The sequence below is a fragment of the Tachypleus tridentatus genome, unplaced genomic scaffold (assembly GCF_004210375.1).
Source record: "Tachypleus tridentatus isolate NWPU-2018 unplaced genomic scaffold, ASM421037v1 Hic_cluster_2, whole genome shotgun sequence".
Lineage (NCBI taxonomy): Eukaryota > Metazoa > Arthropoda > Merostomata > Xiphosura > Limulidae > Tachypleus > Tachypleus tridentatus.
The window spans coordinates 37,911,416-37,939,276 of NW_027467782.1; the positions used below are offsets into that span (position 1 = coordinate 37,911,416).

General features: G+C 32.3%; 1 protein-coding gene across 7 annotated transcripts; it reads right to left on the reverse strand.

The window, feature by feature from the left end:
* LOC143242136 (serine/threonine-protein kinase ATR-like) lies at positions 1–27,861 on the reverse strand. Of its 7 annotated transcripts, none has more exons than XM_076485437.1 (11): positions 27,590–27,860; positions 26,971–27,147; positions 25,554–25,646; positions 23,894–24,051; positions 16,672–16,807; positions 10,852–11,000; positions 10,448–10,562; positions 9,642–9,779; positions 7,248–7,455; positions 1,933–2,038; positions 1–151 (listed from the first exon to the last, which is right to left on the reverse strand). In XM_076485437.1, exons 1-10 carry the CDS (start codon positions 27,725–27,727, stop codon positions 2,019–2,021), a joined length of 1,332 nt encoding a protein of 443 aa, XP_076341552.1. In that variant the 5' UTR covers positions 27,728–27,860; the 3' UTR covers positions 1–151; positions 1,933–2,018. The 7 variants fall into 7 exon arrangements, with proteins under 7 accessions (XP_076341552.1, XP_076341553.1, XP_076341551.1 ...); XM_076485438.1 differs by having other exon boundaries at positions 37–387; positions 1,923–2,038; positions 27,590–27,861; XM_076485436.1 differs by having other exon boundaries at positions 37–387; positions 27,590–27,859.

Sequence of the window (27,861 nt, forward strand, 5' to 3'; positions counted from 1 at the left end):
CTCTCATTTACAAGACCAGTAGCATAGGTAAGTGCTGTGTTTGACTGATCTAAACCCATCAAGCATCGAAGAAGACCCTGATGGTGACTAATTGTGTCTGGTTTAACTTTTACAGCTCTTTCATAACAGGAAAATGCATCTTGTAGTTGACCTATCAAACATGATAACAGAATTTGAAATTCAGCAATTTGATCTTGATGAAACTTTGTAGAATTGATAGCTACTGCCTGTTGTGGAGACACAAGTGTAGAGGACAACGTTTTGAAAGTCTTCTGCTTTTTGTCTTTAAGACTAAAGTCACATAACTCTTGATGCGATGGAAAATGAGTTAGAGAAGAGGGTATTACCTACTGAGCAAATGTCAATCCTCACACTATGATGCTTGTTCTGAAAAAGATAAACAGATCGCCAAAAGTATTACTTACTTGGCATGACACAAGATCTTAGTGTCTCACAATCAAAATTTAATTAATTTGTTATAACAATTAGAATAGCATAAACAGCTCAGCTAATAATGCATATTATAACAGTATACAAGTTTTAAGTTCTTAATTCAAAAGGCAATATTTAAAAAAACAGGATTTGTCAAAAGAGACTTCATAAGCTGTAGCTAAAATTAGCATGTAAGCATATTTCTTTGATGGAATTAAAACATTTCCATCATCTTTAAGTCCATCACCAATAATCCTCTTTAGATTACTTGTACCTACATCGCCAAAGCTCCCAATGTTCTGTAAGGCAACAACAGAAATAAACTGTAAAACATTGCTTCACTGCTTTAGCAAAAATCAGTTTGTTTATTTTTAGAGCCAGTTTTCATGTGTAACTACCACAACTAAGCATTGCATAAAAGTACTGCAACTTGAATGGCTTCAACAATAATGTTAATTAATTATTTCTTTCTATTGGCATTATCAAGATCTGAAATCAACTGTACCCCATTTTGCTTTTACACTTTACTAGAGTTTTGAATGCTGACAAAGTATGTCCATCCACAGCAAACAGGTAAGCTGTTTAAGAAGTTTTCAATATGCCTCTTTAGCTTGTACACCCAGCGTTAAGTTATCTGAGGATGAAGAGAGATGCTGGAAGCAAAAAGATCATCATCAGTAATACCAGTGTTGTCATGAAGACTTCTCATCATCTTTGGACAACTTTTTAAAACATTAAAAGCACAAGTGTATAATTGTATAAAGTTTATGTTGGATACAATGCAATAGAATAGATTAATAAAAATAGCATAGCTTGAATTAATAAAATAAATGGATAGTATATCTGTGTAAAAGAAAATCATAGTGATTGAGAAAACAGAAATTCACCAAAAATAACTAGGTTATAGACTTACCAGTTTATAAAAAACAACAAAAATCAATTAGTGTGTGTGTGTGTGTGTATGTTTTCTTATAGCAAAGCCACATCTGGCTATCTGCTGAGTCTACCGAGGGGAATTGAACCCCTGATTTTAGCATTGTAAATCTATAAACTTACTGCTGTACCAACTGGGAACAAATCAATTAGTAGATAATACTACACACAGGATAAAATTTAATTATGTTTAAGTTAGTACTCAGTAAATAAAGACCACAAAATCAGTTCTCTAATTACCTTAGTATATGCTAATTTGAATTACTAACAAATAACCAAATTTAAAAGTTCACATATAACTCAAAAATCAGATAAAAACACATATATTAAACACATCATGACACACAAAAATCGATGTTTAGGTGTCTTTTTAAATAACGTATAATATGAAAATTTAAATATTAACATACAGTTTGATACCAAACTTAAGAAGATAAAGTTATAAAATAGTAGTTCAATAAAATTTTGAATGTAAGTTGACAAGTGCAATGATGTGGCCTTTGACCCATGACCCATCTGGAAAGGGTTAACAGTTACATACATAAAGAAATATTTACTTTTACATACCAGTTGCTTCATGACCTAGAATCAAATCATGAAGTGTGAGGTCTTCTTGGCGAGATGCTGCTTCTCCTGCCACTCCATCTGGTTCATCAAGGAGAATGTACAGTTTCTAAGACAAAAAAATATATGCATACTGATCACAACTGAAAAAAGTAGTAGTAAAAAACAATGCATTCATCCTATATATATATAAAAACATTTTTTTCATTTGAATACTGAATATTCTTAGATTCCTTATTCTTATAAAGAGTGATTCTGAAGTTCATTAACAGGTAAGGAGAGGCACAGGATCAGAAATAAGGTACACTGAGTCTGCCCTGTGACAGTACCATTGAAATAATGGGAAATTTTGTTGATATGAACCAAATAACCAAATTATCAGGAGAAAAGGTGTAGACAATAAAAAATAAAAACATTTTAACATGAGTACTCTGAAAATATTCTTTGAGAGCTATAATTTTATGTATATGTGCATGTAAAGTTGTACTACAGAAGATGTAAGTCTGACAGTAGCAAAAGTTATAGCACAAATCTGAGTTTGAGGTACAAGCCCAGAATTTTATTATACAATTAGCTCATTGAAAGATTGTAAGTATTAAACTTTACACAGTTTGGTTTCTATTCATCTCATGAATATTGCAACTTCACATAACACACACTGCAGATTCACACTTAAAATCTGTTTCAATGCAAAATTACCAATATCTATTGTTTTCCTTAAACTATTATTTTGTCATTTGAAATCAAACAGAATATTCTGGCATGTGATGTAATCTTAGTAGTATTAATATTTTATTATACAAAATTACAAGAGATATCATTTCAAAATTATTTACCTGCAAGAAAGCCAACTCTTCAGGAAGTCATAAACAGACTTATAGTTGGGATCATTATGTGGGTCCACAAGAGAAATAACAACTTTGTCAATTCATGCATTAGCAAAAGCAAATCACAAAAAACGAAAAATACATTGTCTTTACATGTAAAACATTTATTATAGATTAAGGAAAGTTGGTGTATTCATTCTATGCATGAGCTTATGAATATACAAAACCACAACAGTCATCATGAGGTCTTAGTAATGGGTCACATCTCAATAACTGAGAATAATTCTATTCTGTTAACAACAGAACCAAAACAGCCATCTTGAGGTCCTAGTAGCAGATTACATCTCAACAACTAAGAATCGTTTTTTATTCTGTCAAGAACAAAACCCATAAGACCTCCATTAGGTCACCAATAATTACAAACCATGTCTTATTATGTAAAGAATAGAATCACAAAAATTTCTGTCAGGTCCAAGAAAAACAGGTCACCTTGCAAAAATGTGTAATTATGGGTTTTTATTTGTCAATAACAAAATCTTAACAGCATCCATCAAGTCAAAAGAAAATTGGTCACAGCACAATAATTTGGAATTTTATCTATTATTTTAACAATAAAGTTCTAAACAGAAGTTGATATCAGTTACAAAACAGATGTTGAAAGCAGCAAAGTTTGAATGAACTATAATAGTACAGATTGTACATGTAAACAACTTCAGATCTTTGAAGCTTATCAGAAAAACAATAAAAAACCACTAAAGATGAATCCCAAAATACTGATGTTGCAATAATTTGACTCTACAATGAACTGAAGCATTTCATGGAGTATGTTGATATATATATAGAGCTAAAGGAGATGTGGCACAGAAACTGAAAAATTGCAAATGAATTCAACATTGAAACTCTGCCATCATTTCTTAGCTGAATTTCTACTTTCAAGGGCAAGTTGGCAACACATTTTGGTGGTTTCCACAAGGTCATTTTATTATTAAACTGCAACTTACTTTGCTTGTTTTGAGAAATCGAATATTTTGTAAATTCTGGTTTTATTTATACCATAACAATCATCACATTTGCTTCCTTTCAGGATGAAAGCTCCAACACATCATTCTATAGTTTCTCCACTTTAAACCAAAATCTGCAAAATTGTCAGCTTATCAGTTGTTTCAAATGAGACTGCTGACATATCTTGTTTCTGTCAAATGCAGTCAAAGTTTTCATCCGTGAATCAAGTTGAAGACACAATATACAATACAAGTACATAAGCCACATACAGAGACAAATTTCTCTTCATTATCAATGTAGTTCTAAAGTTTACAGGTTACATATTTTTAGAAGTTACATACAAATATCAATGAATAAGGTGTAACAGAGAGTTTATACATGCTACTTCATTTTATATATGAAGGATAGCTTTTGCTAGAGACAGATCAGGAAAAAATTATGATAACTAGCAGTCATTTAGCCCTTTTGCTACAGACTCAGTATAATATACAAGTTCATCTACACATTTGCACACATTAAGTATTTGTACTATAACTTTTGATACAGCACATGTACCTTCACAAAATCTGGTAGACATTAGTACAGATTTAAGTATTTTTTATCCAAAAATCAGATGTTTCATGAACTATTTTTATAAAAGATCTGTTTGTGAAAATTGAGTCTGTTTCATTACTAGTATGAGTGCAAAGTGATTTCATGTTATGAGTTAAAAAACTGTTCTTCATCCCAAAAATCTCAAATATTATTTGCATAATCTCTAAAACTTCCTAAATATATTTCAGATGTTTGATTTCAGCGAAACTTTATACATTATGTTATTTTCTACACTCCAGGTGTGGGGTCTGTCACTTAACTAGCTTTGTAACTATCATTAAAAAATTAGGAAATAAATAATTTTATTTTTTTAGTGCTATGATGATGACATATTGTAACATGAAAATACAAATGTTTAGTTTAAGTAGACTAAGTCTCATAATGCTATATGTTACATATATATTTATTATGTTACTGACCTTCCAGTCATGCCTAGCTAGCATTGTGCAACTTGCATTGATCTGGTGCTCTCATATTACATATCCAGTAACATAAAACTGACCTTTAGTCTTTTCTGTCTTAGCTGTGTTTTAGTGGACTAGTATTTTGTAATATACAGACACATTTAAATTATTATACATTATATATATGTATATACATTATGACTATTTAGAAATAAATTATTAAACTTTTCTTAAAATATAGAAAAAAAAATGGGAAACGCAAACAATTATCTCTTCTCTCTACGATCTCTGTACTTGGTTGTTGCTGGACATAAGTTGCTGAGCCTTTTGAAATTTCAGAAGTGGAGGATATCAAACAATTTTTTTTTAGGTTTTATACATACAGTTGAATAACCAAAAAATCATAAGTAACTACACTGATACCATAGAATTCCACTTAGTAACTAGATTTATATCAATTTTAAAATATATGAAACTATGAGCAGACACAACTCCTTGAAAACTTAGATTGAAAGAACACTAGCTTTTTCAAAGATTAAAATAGCTAAAAAACCACTTTAGGAACATCTTAAGCTACTGATTGGTTTTTCACATGTCATATACTGTAGTAAGAGTATATAATGGACTGTTTCAAAAATTGGAAAGAGTTGAATAGAGCCCACTGTGTTAAAGACCTCATACCTTTTTTATTTTATATTCTAGCTTGTCAAAGTTAGTAATCTGAGTTCCTAATTTGTATGAAACTGTGAACTTAGTATTTTGACACCACAAACATCTAATTTTAAACTGTGCAGCATTAAACATAACATGTGACTCACTAAAATCAATATTTATGTTCTTTTAATACTTATTTTTAAACTAAGAAATTAACTCACACATAACATTAAATAGTAAAATTATAATCTACAATTTGATTCCAAACTTACTGACATAAATTCATAAAATATTTGTTCAATACAATCTTGAATGCAAGTCAACAAACACAACAAGATGGCCTTTGATCCATGACCCATTGTAAAAGGATTAAACATTGTTAAGTCCTTAATACTGCATGAAAGTTAGACCACACAGTACTGAATATAATGCACCAGATTAGGTCACAGTATAACTATACACTTGCTACATGGATGAAAAGGTCCTGTCACAAACTACAGCTCTTGAAAGAACATGATGACTTGCTTGTACATCTCTTGAATGTTAAAGACCTAAGTGACATACATAGGTTTGTGTACACACTACCATTTAAAATATTCAATTGCTCTTTATTAAACTATAAGTCAAACTCAGGGTTTAGATGGTAATGTATCAAAAATGGAAACTAATGCTTTCTTAAACTAAAAATGCACTTCCAATAATACTTACCTATGCAGACATTACAGCTATTTCATGATCTCTAAGGATTCCATATTTTGCCCATCTAAGCACTGAAAATACTAACTTCAGTCTTTTATACCCAACTTAAATACCTTAGACAAGTTCTAACTAGCAAACTGCTCCACAAACTTTAATGTGCCTTCTAACTAGGTACTGTATATAACCATCTCATCCTGACAACACAGTCACTTTTTCTGAGAAATACATTTGGTTTTAGTGGGAAGGTAGAACAGGAGAGTGTCAGTGAAGGTAAGTATTATCGAAAATACATGTTCAGTTAACTTTCGAAATATACCATCTACTGACACTAGAATCCCATGTTAAGAAGGTGGAGGGGCTGGTGCAGGCATGATCCATACAGAAAGTGTCTTCATAGAACAGGAGTATACCAAGAAAAGAATAGTACAAGAGTGGGAGAACTGAACTACCTCCAGAACAGATATGCTCTTCACCTGAAACTTAATTTTTATATCCAAGGTGGAACAGAATACGAGTATTCATTCGTATAGGTTAGCCTCAACCAGGTAGACAAGGTTGGATTTAGGCAGTCATGAAACCTGTATCTCATGTTAGTGGTTAGGGTTATTGGACCACAATGTTTTGTGTGTGTATATAAATATATATGACTGGATCTCAACCTGTAGCCAAAGAATGATGCTTTACACAATGAGAAAGTAACAACAACTAAGTGGACATACCTTCTCCTCTACCTAAAGGAATCTAAAAGGCAACACAACAGTTTTAGAAATACAGGCTAGACTAATAATGAAATTAATTTTTCTTAAAGAACACTGTAGAAAATTTGTTACCCAAAAGTTATTACCACCACTAGCTTCTACAGATGAAAGTCTTGTAGTAAATTCAATTATTTTACATGAGAAAATATTCTGGTAACCCTGCTTCAAATTTTGAAATTATTACCCTAATAAATCATTACTTATTTCCTAGCAAAGTGACATTTTTATGTTGTAAAAACATAATCAAGGCTGTTAATCAATGACTAGAACAGGCATTTTAATTGTTTTATAATATTTACAGTCTTTAATTTCTCAAAGAAAAAAGAATATAAAATACCAGTAACTTAAGCTCATGATTAATTAATGAGTATTCCAACTACCTTTCCCTTTATTTGCAGGCTTGGAGTTATTCTGGTTACTAGATCTCAACATCACAAAATACTGATGACACCAAACCGTTAAACAATCCAATATTGAAAACACAGTCTGGGCACTCAAGTGGCAAAGGTCAGTCTTCTCATGAAACTTCAATTTGCTCTGTTCAGCTTGGTCAACATGGCTTAGAACAGCCATAATCTCTCTGTAGATCTATAGACCCAAATACATAAAAAAGTTTTGCTTTTCTTTTTATAATAACACATATTAATTCTAAATTTTAGTGAGATTAAAATCTACCTTGATTATCAATGTTAAAAAATTATTTTGCATTCCATTTTGCTTTTAAAAATTCTACTACTAAAATATGCAGCAAAATATTTCATAGATTCTTGTAATTTATAACATCTATGATAACGCAAAAACTGCTGTGAACACATTATTCAGCTCACATTTTCAGTTCACTTTGGTATAAATCAGTCATCTTTACACCTCCACAATTCTGAGGATTTCATCTTAATATGTAAGACAACCACCATGAACAACAAAGGCAGTACAGCACTGATGCTGTATACTCGAAATCAGAATGTTCATTAAGTTCTAAGGCATCAGTAATCACTCCATTAAAACAAATACCTTCAGGGCATTTTCAGTATTCTGAATTATTTCATAGGATGTGATGAAGCTCACAAGAGTATCTCATGCATGAACAATGGATATGAAGACTGGTGACACACTTCACTCAATCCCCTCTTTTGAAGACGATGTACTGATTACTTCTACACAGTTAGAATGAAAATCATAATTCATTATGTGACAGAACACAGGATAATAGAATTTAAGGCATTAGTAGTCCAATCAGAAGATCGTAAAACAAAGTCTACCAATGTTCATTACTGTCGACACCAACTTGAATCACCATCATATGTACAATGTCTCCGTATGAATATGGTATTTAACCTGACTCTCAGATACTCATCAAATAAGCACATAGCTGTTATGTGGTAGCAGGGTGAGACATAGCTCACTTGTAAAATTACTATTCTTATATTGTTGGTCCACTTGGTATGTTCTTGGCACAATAAGAAGCAAGTCATTTCCTGCTATATGTGAGCATAATGCACCTTAGTAGGTGTGTGAAATACAAGCTATCCTCGTATAGTCTCTATTTTAGCAGTCTGTATACTTACAGTGCCAAAGTAAAAACTACAGACATTTGACACAGTCTAAGAGCAAGTTTAACCAACCAAACAGAGCTTTAGACACCTGACTCAACCTAGATGCAGTTTTTTCAAACTCATCTGCCTGTGCATCATTTACTATTGCAGTAACACTGTAGTCTTACACTGCACAGCATTCAAAAAACAAACAATGTTGTCTTATATAATTATATAAATCAAAATCACTGTTCAACTGGTATTTTAATGCTATAACATTTGGTGTAACATGCAAAAGTGGATTATAGTTTATTTTAACATTCATGTTTTTCATATTACATTATATTTGTTGAAAGCTATGACAAGACTTCAGTGCACATAAGCTAAGTAAACATGTACGGTAAATAAAAACAAATTATTCTAATAATTCAAACTATTTCTTCTTGAATGTTACTGTTAAGTTTATAGCACTCATAAGATACACATAAATAATTTAATATCTATTAAAAAAAACATTATTAGATATAAATTCATGCTGTCCAAGAATACTCTTAGCAAAAATATTGTTAATTAGACTGACAAAAGTAACGTTGATCTCAATTTCAAAGATCTGACCATAGGTCACTCATACATTTTTGACAGTTTTATCTTTGTTTCTGGCAGTGACAGTTGTAACTGGCAAAATAAACTGTCAAAAGAAATAATGTTACTTTCAATCAAGTTGAAATTGACTAGATATGTAAGATGGAACTAGGATTTGTAATCAACAATAAGAAAGAAAGAAAATTTTTTGATAAAAGGAAGTACTTTTAATATTATTTTGAAAATAGTTTCTCACAATAGAATTCACATCCTGAAAAACGACTGAAAGACTAAAGTTAAGTAAAATGTTCCAAAAGTCAGAATACCTTTGGCTGACTGATGGATAATTAACCAATTCAGAATCTTTTCTATTTACTGTAAACATCAAAGCAGATGTACTGGTACTGGTATTTTCTTTCTGTTCCCTGCTTTCTTACCCCTTAAAACATTTTATTACCAGATCTAAACAAAATTAATGATTGGCCAATCTGATAAGAGAAGATGCAGAAGTCTGTCAAATGGCTATCAATGCTAAGCTCTGTCTTTAAAATCTCACAGCCTATCAGTTGTATTACATTCTTTACTTCTGAAAAAAGAAAATGTCATATAAAGAATTATGTACATTTACTTCTATACTTTATATTATTTCTTAAAACAAACATCTTCCTTTTCTTCATTGCTTGCATCTTGTAAAACATTAACCATGATGTGAGGAAGAAGAAAAACTGCTGTCTTCACATCGTTTTTGTCAATCATGAAGCATGACTGAAAAACTCTAGCTGTATTCTCTCGCTTTATCTGAGAAATTAAATACACAAAACTATATAAATTTTATAAAACTAAGGGCATTTAAAAACATGCTAATGAGCATGGAAAAGTTAGTTTTAAATTGAAATGATTTTGGTTGTTTTTCTCTATGGCATAATCTGTTCTCAAAAAGCAGTTTTATAAAAAACTATTCTGCATTATTTCTTTTCTTTCCATTAAAAACAGAAAATTAACATATACAAAGACAAAATGAGAGAATTTTAAGTGTAATGTGGTGATTATAATCTAGTACTTGTCTTTGATACTACAGTAGTCTACCCCCCCAAAAGAAATTCTAAAAGTGTATACCACCTTTATGTTCTAAACATATTTGTAGAGTAAGTTTCAATAATGTGCTCCTAATGGGCTAAAACTGTGACAAATGTCGCAGAACTGTGTGCACGTTACTTAATAGTTGAAATTAACATTCTCCTGAATTAGAAAAGGAAATGAAACTCAGACTTACAAGAACTGTGTGAACAGATATGTTTAGCTGAACTGTGAGGTGCCTCTGTTTCAGTAATACTTTTATCTACACAGTCTGATCTCTAGTTCAAATTTTGTCATGGTTTTAATTAATATAATAATCACCTATAACAATAATATTGATTAGCAACCTAATTATCTCATTTCTTTTATCACAGAAAAGTGCTTCTTACCTTCTGGAGAAGACAAGATGCCCAATTACAGGCCCAATCTTTAAAAGTGCTTCCTAGTTTGCTCCCATATATTGGGCATGGAAAGGAAGTCCTCTTGTTACTAGACATAATGTACCTATCAAATAATAACAGAAAACCTGATGAACTTTTTTTTTAACTTTTATTAAAAGCAGAACAACTTCAATATTCAAATAACTTTTCAGTTTATGTGAAATATTAAAAAAAATTGAGTTTTTAATGTTTAAACTATGCTAAAATACTGTTGAATTGTAATGTTTTATAACACAGTAAAGATAAAAGAAAAACATAACACAATGAACAATGTTAGAAAAAAAATTGATAAGAAAGAAAATAACTGAAAATTACTGTCTAAATTTCATTATAATAAAAAATAAAATACATACCTAGAGTGCTGCAAAGGTACCAAAATTTCTTGAACCTCTTCTGAAAACCTGTTCCAAAGACTACCACTTGGTCTCACAATTTGTGACAACTCTCCACTTTGACAAGTATATATCTGTAAGGTTTCCTGCAGTGCATAAGATGCACAGTCCTACAAAAAAGAAAAATGTGTACTTTACATAAGAAAACAGTCATAAACACAGCATGAAAAACTTCAGTTCCAGAAAGAAAGAAAAACGTTAGGAAGTGGAGAAATAAAAATAACAATAAATACACACAATACCATATGTTTACTGTGAAAGGCCTACAGTATCATACGTGACTATGTTTACTGTGAAAGATATAAGGTATCACGTGTGACTGTGCTTACTGTGAAAGATATAAGGTATTATGTGTGACTGTGTTTAATGTGAAAGATATAAGGTATAACGTGTGACTGTGTTTACTGTGAAAGATATAAGGTATTATGTGAGACTGTTCACTGTGAAAGATATAAGGTATTATGCAAGACTGTGTTTAGTGTGAAAGATATAGAAGAAAGATATAAAGTATCACGTTGTGACTGTGTTCACTGTGAAAGATATAAGGTATTATGTGCAACCTTGTTTACTGTGAAAGATATAAGGTATCACGTGTGACTGTGTTTAATGTGAAAGATATAAAGTATCACGTGTGACTGTGCTTACTGTGAAAGATATAAGGTATCACGTGTGACTGTGCTTACCGTGAAAGATATAAGGTATCGTGTGTGACTGTGTTTACTGTGAAAGATATAAGGTATTATGTGTGACTGTGTTTAATGTGAAAGATATAAGGTATCATGTGACTGTGTTTACTGTAAAAGACCTAAAGTATTAAAAGGAATATGAGAGGATAATGGATGATGATTTCCTTGATAAACAAATCCCAATTCAAGGGGAGTGGAAGACTTGTAATATGCATGAAGAAAAAGTTCACATACAAAGGGCAACACTAAATAAGAACAGTTAATCTTGTGAGAGATGGCAAGTACATTGAAAATACATTTTCAGTATAGGGAAAATTAAGACTTCTGATATGGTAATTATCTACTCTCACAATATTAGCTAGAATCTTACATTGATAACAAGGAGGGACCAGTGTGAGGATATGACAAAAGAATATTTTAAAATTATCTGAAGGATATCTTGGAAATGAAAGAATCAGATCTTGAGATCATAGAAAGGGAAGTGGACCATTTCTGAGCCAGGGATACTCTTCATCCGATTATGGAACGTGTGAAATATAAGGGAAAAAAATGAGAGGAGTACATCAGAGTGAGAGAGAATGTGGCAAGAAAGTGGTCATAACCAATACTGTAACTCAATCTCAAAATAGGAAAGGCAGGTAAACAAAAGATACACCCCTAGGTGTACAGCAGCTTGGATGCAATGGACTACACATAGTAAATCAACTACTTTCAAAACATGCCCATGGGATACCAACATCCATGTGAGTGTAGAATAAAGAGCATACCCTCTTTACCTCAATCCCATGAAATGGGGAATTGAAACCCACTCTAATTCCTGGGTATGACACTAGGATTAGATCTGAGCTATTGAATTGGTATCAACAGAATGTCTGTTGCATGTAATCAACTCTCATAACTGTGAAATGGGCCAGGACCATCCATAGACAATATCATACCCCTAATATTAAGATGAGAAAACAAGAAACAAGAGATAGCCAATGACAGAACCAGAACAATTTCACAAATCATTGCTGTGACCCACAGCCAAGATGGAGGAAATTGAGTTAGGAAGATAGTTAACTTGAAATATGTGTGAGAACTTAAGTAAATGAGTTCACTCTAAATTCAAAACCTTCTTATAGTGTAACAACATTTAGTTGAGAGTAGGATGACAGTTTCCAATAAAAGGGATGAATTACATCTTGATGTCTCATTCTGTTGTCAATGGTTATCATAAAGAGAAGAATATCACATCATCTACACCCATAAAATACCACCACCCTATTCTGTAATTGATTGGTTATTGTGAGTAACTCATTCAGCTGGGTGCCTTCAGGGTCAACCACCTCAGCAATTTGGAACTGGAGTTGTAAGGATGCCCATACTCCACTTGAAGCAAGGAAGGTGACAATGTGGTGGTGAAATCCAAAGCAGTATCACCACATAACCACAAAATCTTATTTTGAAAAATCAAACCATACTGAGTTATTAATTCTAGGAATGATTGGGATGGACAACAAACCCCTTCTGTTTTCCCATTCAGTCCAAGGGTGATACAGTCTGGGATGGGCTTGGTTATGAAACACAAAATATCATGAAAATCATGAACCTATATGTGATTTTGTGGAACACCCCATCTCAATGGTGAATGTGTGAAGCCATGGAAGATAAATTGAACACATCATGGAAGTACAGTGTGGATTTAAAGTTTAAAAAAATCCTGGTGTCTGACCACAGAACAGGATCAAAATAATGATGAATGAAAAGAAGACCTGTGAAAAGAAAAAGGAAAGTATAAATAGAAACTTAACAGTCAGTCACACAGAATTGTGAAGAATGGCTACAGGTGGAAGATAAAACCCCAAACAAAGAGGAAACTGCAATATAATGGAAGACTTAGAATGGATGACAAAGGCAAGCAAGGGAAAAGTGAAATTGTCAGATCTGATAGGAGTATACCCAGAACAAATTCCAGGAGAAATAGACCAACTGAAACAAAAGATGGACCTAACTGGCAAAAAAAGTAGGTAAAAGATCATGAACAGAGGAGGATTGCCAGAGGATAAAGAAAACTTATCCTGGTAGGAAGCAGTATGTCAACAAAGAGCTCTCACTGAGCACAGAAGCCTACACGGATAAAGTCAAGGGGAAAGATGGAAAATGGAAGAAAAGGAGGAATCACCATCTCGAGCTGCTAACAATAATGCCATATCCCCAAAAGTGATAGAACCTTGTGAGCAGTAAATACAACCTTAAAAAGAAAAAGCTCTTCCAAACCTAAGCACTGTCAAATGAGAAGTGATAGTTCAGTAGAGGAGTGTAGAAGGAACCACATATGTCAAATGAGTATGTCACACGACGATTCGGATGAGAAACGCATTGAAATCTTACAATTCCAAAAGTGGGGAGCGGAAGGTTTGAAGCATGTGTAAAGTTCACATATGTGAGAAAAGATAATCATTATGTTGGAATTTCATATTTTTTTTAGACCTAAATACAGCTTACTTACTAAGCTTGATAAATTATAGTGGAATTCTACAGTACTGATATTGTAACTTATGACTATTTTGTTTATTTATACTGTATATTTGTTACCTGTAAATAACAGTATTGTAAATACGTATATAATGTATAATAATTGAAATGTGACTGTATTTTGCACAATCCTTTTCCACTACAACACAGTCAAAACAGGTCACTCTGTGGATAGTAAAAATTAGTTCCATATAACTTAATACAGTAATATGACACATGTGCACTGCTTCACTGTAGCTTCTGTATTGTTAGGCATGCATGGATGAAAGGTTGTTATAATAAAAATAATAAATATATATGAATGTATAATGTTATAAGATTTAAGCTATTTAGTCTAAACATTTGTGTTTTCATGTTATACTCTGTTGTCATCCCAGAATGAAAAGGGCAAAATTTATATATACACACACACACACACATATTTTGTTTTTTGGTTACGAAATCAGTAAAATCAACCAAACCTACACAGAGATTCATTAGTAAAAAATAAAGGGCAAAACATAATGTTTTTCCTTAATAAACATTTGATAAGTTTTTGAATGTTATATTTTGTATGTGAAATTTGAAAATTTTCTGATGCATGAAAGTATTTTTCATCTCAAAATGTTGGATAAGAAACATGCAAAAAAGAAAAAATGAAAAAGAAAAGCTTACGACTTCATAAAAAAAACACAATATTTTGCATAACAAATCTTGTAATATTTATTGATAATATACCAAGTTCCATCAAGATATATTTATTAATTTAAAAGTAATAGCTTGAAAATTGTATCAAACACAAAATGATTATAAAGCCAGTCCCAGAGACTAAGCCTGTGTTAAAAAAAAGTCACATATACAATCAACATAGATTCGTTATACAGTACAGTTCTTGAATTCTGTGTACACCAAAAGGTCTCCTCAAGAATAATTACTTCTTGTTACAAACTTTAGATATTGGCACTTTATTAACAACCCTATAATCTCGAGTGTGTCTAATATTTTTCACTATCTACAAATACATGAAGCTCAACAGGTCTTTCACTCACAATAATGAAAAGTCCAAAGCAATATTGCAACTTTATCAATGGGTGCTTCAGAACACAGGATACAAACATTATCAGTCTACAAAGAATTTTATTTCAACACATTAAGTCTATTTGTAAGTAATGAATGAGCTTATAAAAGTGAAACCTGTTAGTCCTAAAATTATGCAGATGTAGCTTAACACTGTTTCAGTGAAGAAATTCCTTCACTTTTAGAAGTATATTCTCTTCTCTAAATACATTTCACTTAGAAACAAAAGTGACATTTCTATATTTTTTGCCCTCCCAGAAAACTGATTTGCTGATTCCACACAAAATTCTATGTCCTGAACAATCTTAATGTTCCTACTGACTAGTGATAGTAGTGGATTTGTAAAGACAACACTGAGGTCTCTTCTCCCTGGTTTCACTCAATTTTATGCCACTAAAGATGGTTAGTTTATGTTTTCACTTCATGCTCTTTTTTAACAAAAAAAAAAAAATTTCTGTTGGTGCCTGGCACACCTTTACTACTTCATATAGCTGGAAGGTCTTGTCTTAGGCTCCATGCAGGTTGGCAGAAGTTTATCAACTGTAGTAATGTTATTAACGGAGTTACAAAATGTTATACAGGGTGTTCAGAAAGTCACTGTGCAGTTTTGTAATTATATGTCTATTCAGTCTATTTCAAGCCAGCAACTGACATCAGTGTTTAGAAACAAAATAAGAAGGATCCAAGCCAACAGGGGTCACTTTTAATATTGTTTATAATTGTTATTCATATTTACCTCCTGTATTCTATATTGAAACATGTCTGTTAATAAATATACAAGTGCACAGTGACTTTCTGAACACCCTGTACAAATGATCTTTTGATAGTTTATTTATTCTATTTACCTGATGACGATTTAAAACTTTCTCCATTTACAGTGTGTTTCAGTGGCGAGTTATGATTGTCACAATCTGTATTTTGTTCAAAGCATATATACAATCCAAAATGGTATGCAGTATTTGAAATATATAAAAGCACATTCTGCTGTCATTCGTAAGTCCAGGATTTGGAAACACACCTTAAAATGTGGCTTATGTTTTGTTGCACTGAACTTCTTCACCCATTTGTATCCATATTTTGAAGACCACAGGAGATTCAAAACATGTTTGTCCATATTTCAGAACATCATGTTACAAACCATTTGTTGGGTAAGAAAGCAACTGGGTAATGTAAACTAAATGTCATATCTCACTGAATATCTAGTGATTACTGTGATCAACAATTTGTTTTGAGATTTCTGAAAAAATTTAATATCTCATGTATAGTGAAAGAAATAAATGGCAAGGTTCATAGATAATTAAGATTATATTTTAAACTAATTTAAAAAAAAAATAAATGATTAAGTTTTAACAAATGAAAAACTTAAATTTAAGTAAAGTGAAAATAAAGTATTTTTCAAATCTGTGCAACTTTTGTATAGGTAGTCTAATTATTCTAACCATTTCTCATAAGTATGTCAATGTGAAATAAAACCAATAACACAGAGTCAAAAGACACACTTCAGTATAAAATAACCACTCACTTGTATTCTGGTGTCTTCAGCTGCTAGGAAAGACCTAACTAGCTCTTGAACCAAATCATAAGCAAAGTTTTCATCTTCTACACTTAAATAAAAAAATGAAGACTTTTGGTTCTCACTCAATCTCCTCATTTCTAATCTAAAAACAAAACAAAAGATAAACATTTATTTAAGTTTCAACTCAAACTTCTCTACTTCAAAATAATCTGTATTCCTATATGTATTCTTGAGACAGCTAATATGGATATTAGAACTTTAATTAACATAAAGCACAGAAGAATATTTTGGTCTTCTCATGTAATCTTCAGGTTAACAAAGAGAGAGTTTGCAACTGACTCTGCTTTATGTTAATTAAAGTTCTAATATCCATACCAGCTGTCTTCAGAATACATTTTACTTGAAGTGTGTTTCTCATCTTCACGAATGTATTCCTATATATTACAAATAACTTATGAACTGTTGTTTAGAGATGCACATAAATTATTCATGCAAGTTAATGTAAAAAAAAAAAAAAAAAAATGAAGGGCTTTCCAACATCTTTTCTAAAACTTGTCATTTACTGGGATCTATTTTACTGATTTTAACAGATACACGAACTCCAATAAACTAAGTTTATTATATTTTGTAACAAAATAATTGCACTGAATACAATAAATAAACTGCAGTGAGTCCAATACAGCTAAAAAACAATAGAAACAGGTTACTGAATAAGTACTACTGAATTCTTCAGTCTTCATGTTCCCTTAATTATACTTTTTCAATTTCAGTGCAATAACAAGTGATATGAGCCTTGCATCTTTTCCCTAAATACTGTTCTTTACCTGCAGTTTGCAACAAAAATCAACTTGTATTTATTGAACACATTACTTCAACTTGCCAAAAGGATTGCTTTTAAACCTGACTGACTGCTTAAACATAAAATACATCACCATGCAAAATAATTCAGTAAAATAGATTCAGTCATATTGTCATGAAAAACTTCCTTCACATTATTATGTACATAACCACTATTTTAGACTTTGTGATGTTTCTATATAATTGTATTTCATGACTGTTAAGCACTTTCTCATTTTATTATGGCAATTCCACCTAACAAAGAAATGGAAACTTTGTTAATCAAAACAACTTTGATATTTCTACATTGTGTTCAGTTGGTTGGTGTTTACTGGCACAAACCAACTAGACTATCTACACCAAACAAGCAGTAAAATAGGAAAAAAGGAATGTCTTATAAAAGGCAAAAAAATAAATTAAATTAAAACAAAACAATGTCCAAAATTTGTACAAAAGATCTAAATAGAATTAAAAATGCAAATGGCCCATAAAAAGTTAAAGACATGAGGAAGTCGGACAGTGTTACCATTTCCAATGTCAAGGGTAAACCCATACTTAAGGCATATAGTAAATGGTGCCATCATTTTCTTTCACTCAAAATTCACGCAAGGGAAATAAAACAACACAATGATACAACACATTAAAATCTTACACATCAACTGCCAAGGAAATCTCAAAGACAAAAGGATAGAAATATACAACATAAACAAACATATAAACGCCAACATAATCATCGTTTCAGAAACACTTTGCACAGAAAAACAAAACACCACAATCCCCGGATTCATCTCACACAGCATACCTCACTCAGAAAACAACAGAGGTATAATAACTTACTTTAGTACAAAAATATCGCAAATAATCTCAATAGAAGATTCCTTCAAATCTGACATTAATGAGACCATTTTTTGTAATATCCACTTTAACAACCGGTTAACTATTCCGATTCTAGCCATATATTGCTCACCAACCAAAGACATCGACATTAACTTCCTTCAAAAATGTGTTAATCGTAAACCCAAACCAATTATTATTGGAGATTTTAATTCACCGCACACAGAATTAAGGGGTAACAGAGACACACGCAGAGGATCGTGCATAAAAAAAATTATCTCTAGCAATAAAATGCACTTAATTAATGACAATACACCTACACACTTCTCAGCCGCTAACGGCTCATACGATGTACTCGATTTCATCATTGCACCCAAGGACATGGTTAACAGAATATCTAACTTTAAAGTGCATGATGAAATCACCAGTGACCACTTCCCCATGTCATGTATGATTCACCCGCGCCACCCTGCTGTGGCGTACGTGACTCCTTCCGCATACACCTACACTGAAACAGACTGGCTCACTTTTAATGCCTCTCTGGACTCATACCTACCCCATCCAATCGAACATGTAAATAACAAAGCAGAACTAGACAACTATGTTGATCAAATTACAGAAGCCATAAAAAACACAATTCCTAAATCAAAAAGAAAACAATCACTTATTCAATGGACTCTAACACCAGAAATTCACGCACTAATAATCAAACGCAGACAATTAAGACGAACACACTACATCACACGCGATCCACACATTAAAACAGAAATCAATAGAACAAATACAAAAATTAAACAAGAAATTAAAAAAGTCAGAGAAAACAATTGGCATAACTTCTGCAAAAACTTAGAAAAAACCAAGAACAATCCAAAAGAATTCTGGAAAAAATTCAAGAGTATTGCTTCAGACAAAAACACAAATCACATGCTACAACACATCACACACAACAATAAAATCGCAAGGACGGACGAAGAGAAAGCTGACTTATTAGCTGACTATTACAAATCCGCTTTGAGCGATTTAAACTCAGTAGATTTCGACACACAACACCAACACCATGTCAACAACTACATAAATACAAACCAAGCTCCATTCTCACCAGGATTTCCCGGAGAGACACTAGAAGCATACTCAAATTCAATCAATAGAAAAATAACCATATCCGAACTAAAGATTAATATCAAAAACTTGAAGAACACTTCCCCCCGGACATGACCAAATACCAAATATTATTCTCAAAAAAAGTTCCACTCTCCTACTACAACACCTCACAAACATCATGAACATTTCACTAGCGACCGGGTATTACCCTGACACGTGGAAAAAAGCCATCATAACAACGATCCCCAAGAAACAAACTAACAGAACAAATCCAGATAATTTCCGCCCCATCAGTCTGTTAAGCTGTCTTGGCAAACTGATGGAGAGAATTATCTCCAATCGTCTCCTCCATTTTTGCGAATCAAACAACATCCTTCCAGAATCTCAAAATGCCTCCAGAAAAAATAGACAAACAACAGATCACCTAACACGACTCACCGAATCAATCTACAAAGCTTACAACAACAATCAAGTAACCATCGGGGTATTCCTAGATGTCAAAAAAGCATTCGACAGCGTTTGGCACAACGCCATCAGATACAAACTAAATCACCTACAAATAAATCCTACGATAGTCAAATGGATTTCAAATTTTTTAACCAATAGAACAGCACAAGTAAAAGTCAATAAAACCATATCAAAATTATTTAATATAACGGCAGGAGTGCCCCAAGAATCAGTCCTCTCTCCACTTCTATACATAATTTTCGTCAGTGACATACCTTTTCCAAATCTAACATACACACACAATTCACAATACGCAGACGACATCGCAATCTGGAGCACCTCAAGAAACCCAGTAATGGCCATGTCTCGCGTACAAGAATCACTAAACAACGTCTCAACATGGAGCAACAAGTGGAGGGTCGTGTTAAATCCGACAAAAACACAAGCAATCACCTTCTATAGAAAACTAAAGAAGCAAAGAAAAAATCTAGAAAAATAAAACTATCACTTGGAAACACAACCATTAACATGAGCAAAAACATCACATTCCTTGGCGTCACTTTCGACACAAAACTAACATGGAAAAACACATAAACAATATACACTCATCAATCAGAAAAAGGATTTCATATCTAAAGACTATAACCGGTAAACAATCGAAATGCGCACCGAACACCATTATACAAATATACAAGGCTTACATCCGTCCACTAATAGAGTACGGATGTCAAGTAACATACAATATGTCAAACAACACACTCCAAAAAATCCAAGTACAACAAAACAAAATATTAAAATCCGCATTCAGTTTACCATCTTGTACGCCAACAAATTATCTACACCAAATTAGTAAGTTACCAACTATAAGAGATAGAATAACAGAACTTTCTCTCAAATATTATCTAAAAGCAGAAAATAGAAACAAACTAACGGCATCACTACACAAATTATCAAGTGCACCAACAAAATACATATCACCTTACAACATATTTCAAGAATCACAATCCACTCAACAAAGAATCTAAATAAATAAAATCTATGTTATTAACATGAATTCCTTTTTTTCAGGTACAGGGCACACGACAGGCAAAACTTTCGGCGCCTGTCGTGTGAAAGTGGGTTTTCTCGGGGCACTCCCGTTTCCCCCCACATCAAAATCTTCAGACATTGGATTTCTAGATCCCAACCTAGGCAACCTTTTTGCCAGACCCAGAATCGGGCCGTTTGATTTGATCTGAATTTGAATGAATTACATTCACGTTCACATCTGCCCAACTTTTTTCTTTTCGGGACAGGTCCCGGCCTTTCTTTCCACTGCTGCCTTTGCCTCCACCCAAAAAGTCAAGAATAATAACGATAATTAATTTATTAAAATAATAATAATAAAAAAAACCACCACTTAATCTTAATAACAATCCACGAAAGGGGACGAAGAGGAACTACAAAGTTCCTGAACACCCCAGTTGGAGAGAGAACTCTTCTGATTTCTCTCTCTAAACTGAACACCTGCCACGGTAGTTTAGTTAGTTAGTGCCATCATTACAATCATAAGTTTGGTTTATTGTGACTTGAGTGTTACAAAGGCCACAAATTGGTGGCTCAGTTGCAGATGAAAGAAAATAATGAGTTAAAAAGCTGTGACCAATGCATAACCTAGTAAGGACAACTTCCCCCTCTCAATCATTTGGAGAAAAACCTTGGCAGGTTGTACAGAGACACCGTACTTTAAACCATATGCATAAATAGGAATAGAAGAATGGTTTGAAAGATATTTATTAAAGAGATAGTACATTCAATTGGAAATATCTGCCTTCCTCAGATGACTCAAAGAAAGATAAACAAGTGGGAATGATAATAAGCTATTGCAGTATGGGCTGATCAGTGGAAACAGCAATGACATCCAATGGCACACCCAATTCTACCAGTGCACCTGAATATGAAGGCTAAAAAGAAGAGTGGCAGACTGTCTATTCTAAAAGAGCACAGCTCACTGAGGAAGATAGAACCTCAAGGGAATGCTGTGGTAAGGATTAAAGTTTAATAGCATATTGCCAGAAGCAGGGCTGAAAAACCTGGACCTGGGCAATCACTGGAAAGAATGGTGGGAACAGAGTGAGGAGTAGACACTGACTTGCCAATTCACTTATCCAAAGAGGGCAAAATACTCTTCACATTGTTGGAAAATAAATCTTTCTGCACTCGCACTGCAGCAGTGGTACATAGTGCAGAAGCATATGTCTGAAATGGAGTTGGGGAAAAATAATTTCTGAGTTTCAAGCTAAATGTTGTCAACTGTTTTAAAACACTGTACCTCTTTCTCCTCCACCCACCCAAGACAAGGACAAAAGTAAAAGAGGTGACAACCACTACTTTTAATGCAATGTGGTTCCAGTTTGTACTCATATAAATTGTGGTCTTTGCCACCACAAAATGTGCACGTCAAAGAACTACAATGTGATGTCTTTGAAATCAAAACTGCTGGCACTGAAAAAATCAGAGAGGGTTAGGAATATACCCACACCTTACAATTCAGGTAGATGTCAAGGCAGACAGATGTAACAATTTATATGTCAAAATTACGACACTGGTTGGCAGCATAATTCTGTCCTTGCAAGTGAAGAAATGGCTGCACAACAGAAACTCCTTGGTTGCGGAAACAAGCAAGAATCTCCAACTCAGGAATGTTCTTCAAATTACTCTCAACAATTACTCCTTGTTAAGAATTCACAGTAGCAAGGGGGAGTAACATCAATGGGTATATCCCCAATGGCCTTAAAATTCAGGAGGTGTTCACTGTGTTTTGGGGTTGATATTTCCACAAAGATGTCCCCAAAACATAGCTTCTTGATGGACTTGGGAAAGCCAATACTCCACTCTAATCCCTTTTAAATGAAAAAGGGAGACATATGCCCTAAGGATTAATCAGATAAAGAATGAAGGATTAAAAATTGAGCTACAAGATCTGATGGTTGTGGTGATTTTCAAGGATTACGGAATTCAAAAGAGTGAGAGGAAGATTTACTACCCATTGACCCTGCCCACAATGGAGTCCTATGAGGCTACACGTTACAATGCTAAACAAGGGCATTACAGCTACACCAGGGTTTCATTAACATCATATCCGAACACCAACATCTGACACAATGTCCACAACACCTGTTGAAAACGTCCAAAACTGGTTCTCAGGTTAATCCTGGAAGGGGTCACCACCAGGCCACCCATCTACAGAAAGTAAACTAAAAATATGAAACCTTTCCTGGGAAGACCCCTTACCACACAAAAGAATCACACCAAGCACATAGTGTTCATCCTTTAAATTTTCTTATACAATAATATCTATTATTTAAAACACAATCCATGAGTTAGGGAAACATTTATGGTGGGTTCATCCTTCTCTCAAAGTCTAAGAGTACAATACAAGATTTGGTTCTTCTGTTCTGTAAAGCCATTTTCTTTGCACTAGGGAGGGGACACTATACTTTACTTGTTGATTTAAGATAACTAAATGTGAGGGATGCAAAAAAAAAAAACACTTTTACTATTTTTTGCAAGAGGAACAAAATCCAGCCAACTGTCAAAAAAAGGGCAGAGTGACACACATGTAGCTTATTAGATTTAGGGCATGTATCTGACTTTACTTTACATGCATGCTTTTGAATCACATGTCAAAGTTAATTTCATTATTAGTATAGATGTATATGTAGATTTTACTAAGTAATAACAATAAACACATCCAACTTTTTGTTACTGATCATGTTTTTATTAACCAGGAAATCACTGCTCATGGTCCTGCAAACAGTTGTGGATTAATGTTATAAAAAATAGCCCTAGTCATTCTTATTCCTTATTTTCAAAATTGTTTTTAGAGTTTTCTACACTTTTACCATTTTCAAGACCCTATGGAATCAATAAAATTATAAAAAAATGTGTTTAAGTTAAGAAATTTCATTAGATAAGTAGATTAATTAAAAGTTACTTTTCTTGCAATTGCAAAGTAAAGAAAATATACTTATGAACAAAAGTGTTCCAGGCTTGAGTACAAATTTGAGGGAAATCTTCCTCAGTAAAATGAATAGCTATCTTTAGAGTAGCCATCACTTTCATCCTCACTGCAGTAATGTGCTTTGGACCCATTAGCTCCATAATAGAATTTAAACTTCCTAATGCCTAAAATAAATGAGAAAATTAGTTTTAGATATAAAAGTTCTCTTTATGTATTTAATGAATTTTGAGCAGTTGTAAAGTTCTAGATTTTTTGTTTTATGAAAAAAAGTGTCCAGGTTTTAAACATGAAAACTCAAATATATACTACCAAAAATTAAGCACATAAGTGTCATACAGTGACACTGGTAAAACTTCTTACGTTTGTTTAAAATAAACCTGTCCAACAACAGTAATTAAATGAAATTTCTGATGATATAAAGATAGGGATGTTGCAGCTACAGTTTACATTTTAAAACTCGATACACTTAAGAGAAACTGCTACAATCTCTATACAGAATAACAAACATTTCATGTTTGCAAAACTACAAAAAATTCATTGATGTTGTATCACTAAGTTTAATACTAGCAAGTCAGTTCTTTAAAAAAACCTTAGAAACCAACAAAATTTCTTAATATTTCATTAATGTCCACAATTAGTTAAACAGGATGGAATACAATTATGTAACTACTTAAAATATTGTCCAATATTTGGATGTGTTGTTCCTACAGGCAAGCTTATCAATCCTTGTATTTAATGTATTTAGAGGTAGGAAATAATTAAATGTAAGCCTAATACTACAATATGAAGCTTCCATATATAAAGCACAAACCATATTCAAGAAACACTTCTATGGGTAAATGGTACATACCAGAGTACTGACCATTAGTGACAAAACATGCACCATACTCTAATTAACTCTAAAAATAACATATCCAAATATCCTACAAAATTAAACTATATTTTCTGTGAATAGATAACTGTGTTCCATTCAGTATTAAGTCTATAATTTTTTTTTCCTATGATAAATTCATGGGAGGATAACGATGAAGAAAGAGCTTGTTCTTTTATTGGAGCTAAGATGGTTAACTTCATCACCTTCATCCAGCATGATCAACTCTAGTTCTTATAACGTACAACCTATAGTTACTATTTTGGATGATTACATCAGTTTCAACAATTCTTAGGATAAATGATACATAACTGGAACAGCACCTTACTAACATACAGACTTTTACTTTCAACCATAAGAGCTTTGTCCAACTGTACGAGTCAAATAATGGGATTCACGGTTACTTTCATAACAAACTCACAACTGAAAGCATGAAGAATGTTCAGTAGCATTATATGTCAAACCCTGGACCCTACAAGCTAACCACTGGGCAATGCCAAGCCTGTATTATTCATACAGGGAGTCTTTGCTCTTTCATAAATATTTATTTACATAAATTTCACTTTCATATTTTCAATATGACTTTAAGATCATAAAGTTTTTTTTTTTACTAAATAATGATAACAATAGTTTAACTTAGAAAACCAATAATAAACAAACATGTGATATACAGAGAATTTTATGGAACTGATTTTACTTTCTTTTAAGATAAATAAAATAAAATATACAAATGAATCACAAAACTTTCAAGCAATAAATTTAAATTTCCTAATTATCATGTAATAAAACACCTACTAGTTTCTTTTCCTCTAATGGAAAATTTGCATTAAGCAACTGGGAATCAAAGAAAGCAAGAAAACCCAAAAGTCGTGGCTGTAAAAATTTGGCCTATGGATTAAAATAAAGCAATCAATTAAAGGTTATAATAACTTTTTACTGATTTAAAAATGAATTTCAATTCCTCTTCACAAAAGTTATAACAAATACCAACTTATTTTATTAATGAAGCTATTTGCTCTGGTTATGTTTCTTACTCTACTTTTAGTTGTGTTGTAAAAATTATACCTGGTACTTATTTTCTACATATACAATATTACAATAATTGCTGTAATATAATGTTTAAGTATATAATTCTTAGGTAAATATACTTCTGACAACTTTAATTCTCATAAAAGATTGCAAGCTCACAATTCCCGTAGCTTGAAATTATTAAAATTGCTTTACTTGAAAACATGTCCATATTACAGTTACGAGAAGTCTGTTTGTGGCCCCTGACTCAAAAAGTTTGTGCACCACTGCTGTAAATACTTTACTCTAAACAATGCTAAACTTATGTTATGTTAACTTATAATTTCCTTGTATAAATACCAGAATTTTTAAAGTCAGATACAAGTAACTGACCAATATGACTCATCAAGAGTAAATAACTGACAAATTTTACTCAGAAACAATCATTTGGAATTTTTCTGGATACTTCAAGTCTCAAGTTTTTGAGAAATATTAATATTCAAGGTGATTCTCAATTCACACTTTATTCAGCCAGCCTTTTAAATTTATTACTTTCCATACATGGCTGCATGCTTTTAATATATTCTGCATAATGTACTGTATTAAAAAAAGTGCAAATATTTTAGTTTATAATGTAAAGATTTAAAACAAAATTGTCATCAAAGTACACTAGATGTGAATTCTCCTAGATGTTTCATTTTTTAACGTTTTCAAAGATTTAGAAAAGTTTCTTACACACCAAACATTCACAAATACTTTTTTTTAATTTATATTAATTAGATGAAGTTCTAAAACTTAGGTTTCTTTTAAATATTTAAGTAGTTTTACTTATTCAATTAGCTCTCAGGAAATTAGAATTTTACTAAAAAGTAAATATATTAAACAAGTGGTTATTACTGATACTTCTTCACTTAATATTAACAATTCCATTTACTTTGAATGGCCATAATGTTTATTTTAACTAACAATTCAACATTAACTGTCCACAAAAAGGAGATACAGGGAAAAATCTCAGTCAAGATGCTACCAAAAGAAATTCCAACTAAACTTATAATAGCTTGATACAGCATGTCAGTTTTTATTTATCTTTATTGAGATATTTGCCCAAAATTTACATTTTACAGCACAGAATCAGATTTTTTATTTGTTGTAGATATGTAATGCAACTTTTTTAAGTATTTCAAATTTCAACTGTAGCCATTACCATATCTTCTGGTTTTGTAATAGGCTTTGTTCCATCATAACTTTCATCTTTCCATGCCAACATTGCAAGTCCACTAAAGACTTGTTCATAGTGAGTGCTGATGTGAAGAAGTAATTCATTATGTATTCTCTGGTAATCACATCTCAACAAGCTGCCTATCTCAATATTAGTCTCAGTCTAAAAATAAGAAATTCTGTTATAATCAAAGTCGGTTTAAATTAGATTTTATTAAATTAATACCATATATCTCACAGAGGTGCAAGTTTTTACAAAAATCTACTGAAGCGAATCCCATGCTTTCCCATATAATAATATGTGAAAAAAACAACCGAGACTTTAATTCTAAGTATTTAATTAATTGAGTCAAAAATGTAAATAATGTATGGAACTGCAGATATAAAATAACATACAGTATTGAGAGACTACAAACTTTGACCTTCCTTCTCCCATAAACATCTTACTTCTAAACATTGTCATACGAATTAAATTTGCCAAATACCAGTATTATGTTAAAAGTGTATTAGTATTGTTTGTTTTTAATAAAGTGCTGTATAAATACACAATTATATGGCTAAGTAATAGCAAATATAAGCCAAAGTTGAATGCAAGTAGTACTTACCTGAACATAGGTGAGTGCTTTTTCCATTTCTTCTTTAGAGCAGTGACGAACAAGGTATGAAAATATGTATTTAAAATGGTTCATTAAGAGTTCTTGCTTCTGCATTCTCATCTGTTTGGCCAGTACTTTCAACAACATTCAAGCTTCAGGAGAAGCTTTAGTAGCAAGTGGAGGCAACATGTAGCGTAAAGTGCTCTATTATTCAAAAAGCAACATGGATGTACAAGTGATTTCTAACAGTGATAACAATGTATATATTTCAGTTTTAAAAC